The sequence below is a fragment of the Crocodylus porosus genome, unplaced genomic scaffold, assembly GCF_001723895.1.
Source record: "Crocodylus porosus isolate Cpor-Errol unplaced genomic scaffold, CroPor_comp1, whole genome shotgun sequence".
In the NCBI taxonomy this organism is placed as follows: domain Eukaryota; kingdom Metazoa; phylum Chordata; order Crocodylia; family Crocodylidae; genus Crocodylus; species Crocodylus porosus.
Genome location: NW_017728895.1, coordinates 136,037 through 137,530, shown reverse-complemented (window position 1 = coordinate 137,530; position 1,494 = coordinate 136,037). Strand labels below are relative to the sequence as shown.

Below are 1,494 nucleotides of genomic sequence, written 5' to 3'. Positions count from 1 at the left end.
CGGTTGGCCTTCCTGACCGCGTCCCCACACTGCCGGCCCATGTTCATCTTGGACTCAGTGATGACCTCCAGATCCCTTTCCGCCTCTGTCCTGACAAGAGGGGAGTTCCCCAGCCTGTAGGTATGGTGCCGGTTGTTCGTCCCCAGGTGCAGTCACGTAGGCAGAGGGAACAGGTTCCCCCCTCAGGACTGCAGCCAGCTCAGGTTACCTGAAGAGACAGGCTGAGGTGTGAATCCTCTGTGCTGGCCCATCTAATCACATTGTCGCAGGGCAGAGATTTTGGGGAGAAACCAAAGTGGCTTTCTGCCACAGGAGGGACTGCCCGACTCAAGCCGAGCCAGCCCCTGCCCAGCCACTGTGATGGACGTGCCTGTCTCTTACTGCAGTTTCCAGCCATGTGCCAGGGGCAGGAGCCAGGCCCATGGGCCCATCTGTTCAATGACTGATGCCGCACTGGGATGCTCAGGTCTCGAACAGGAGCTGGTGTTGAAGGATCACGGACACCAGCTCCCTGTGCTTGGCCTTTGGCCGAGGGGCTGACTCTCGGTTCCCTGCTGCCGGTTATTCCTGTGTTGCTGAACTGGGCTTTGATTTGTCCCGTTTCCAGATGTTTCACCCAGGTGGACTAGAAAGAGCCTATGAGCATGGGCGAGTCAGCCCACAGCTGAGCCCCGGCGCCCTGCCTGGCACGGCCCCACGCTCATCCTGTCTGCTCTCATGCCCGACTGGTGGCTAGTTCAAAGGGCTCCTCTTACCCCTGGCGTTTGCTCCAGTTCCCAGTTTGCAGCTGGAGATGAGCAGCCACAGAGAGATCCCACGGGAAACCAGATGGCTCCTGGCAGGCAGAGCGGGCCAGCTGTGGGCAGCCACGCCGTGGAGCAGCCCCTGCCCGGGTGGAGCGGAGGGGCTGGGACGTGGTGCCCAAGCCCGGTCCCGTCCCATGTGCCCAGGGCCTTCCCCGGCATGGGCTGCCCAGGCTGGGCATGGCTGAGCGGGCCCCACCACCGGCGCAGGCTTTACCTTCTCGGCTTTGTAGAGCACCTCCAGGGTGTTGCTGAGCAGGTCGATGCAGGCCTCCTCCTCCTCCCCCCTCTGGATCATCTCCTCCAGAATGGGGACTGTCGTGTGTAGGAGCAGCTCCCGGCACTCTGCAGAGACAGAGATGGGTGGGTGGGTGCAGCCGGGGCACTGGTATGCTCGCACCCCACTTTGGGTCCTGCTCCATGGCCCATCCACTCCATGGCTCGTTGTAACCTACCCAATGGCCTCTAAGCTACCGGCATTAACGACCCCTGTCTTCATAGTTTCATTGTTTCATAGTTGGTCAGAAGGGACCTGAGAAGATCATCGAGTCCAACCCCCTGCCATGGTAGGAAAGAGTACTGGGGTCAAACGACCCCAGCAAGGTGATTGTCTAGCCTTCTCTTAAAACCCCCCAGGGTAGGAGCCTGCACCACTTTGCTTGGAAGTCAGTCCCAGACCCTAGCCGCCCTG

General features: G+C 60.7%; 1 protein-coding gene across 1 annotated transcript in view; it reads right to left on the bottom strand.

Moving 5' to 3' along the window:
• The window catches only part of LOC109324490 (dedicator of cytokinesis protein 2-like), a 106,070-nt gene that overhangs the window by 44,821 nt on the left and 59,755 nt on the right, over positions 1 to 1,494 (bottom strand). The window contains exon 26 of the mRNA XM_019556497.1: positions 1,021 to 1,148. Coding sequence (XP_019412042.1) covers positions 1,021 to 1,148 — 128 coding nt within the window. The remainder of the gene's footprint in view (positions 1 to 1,020; positions 1,149 to 1,494) is intronic.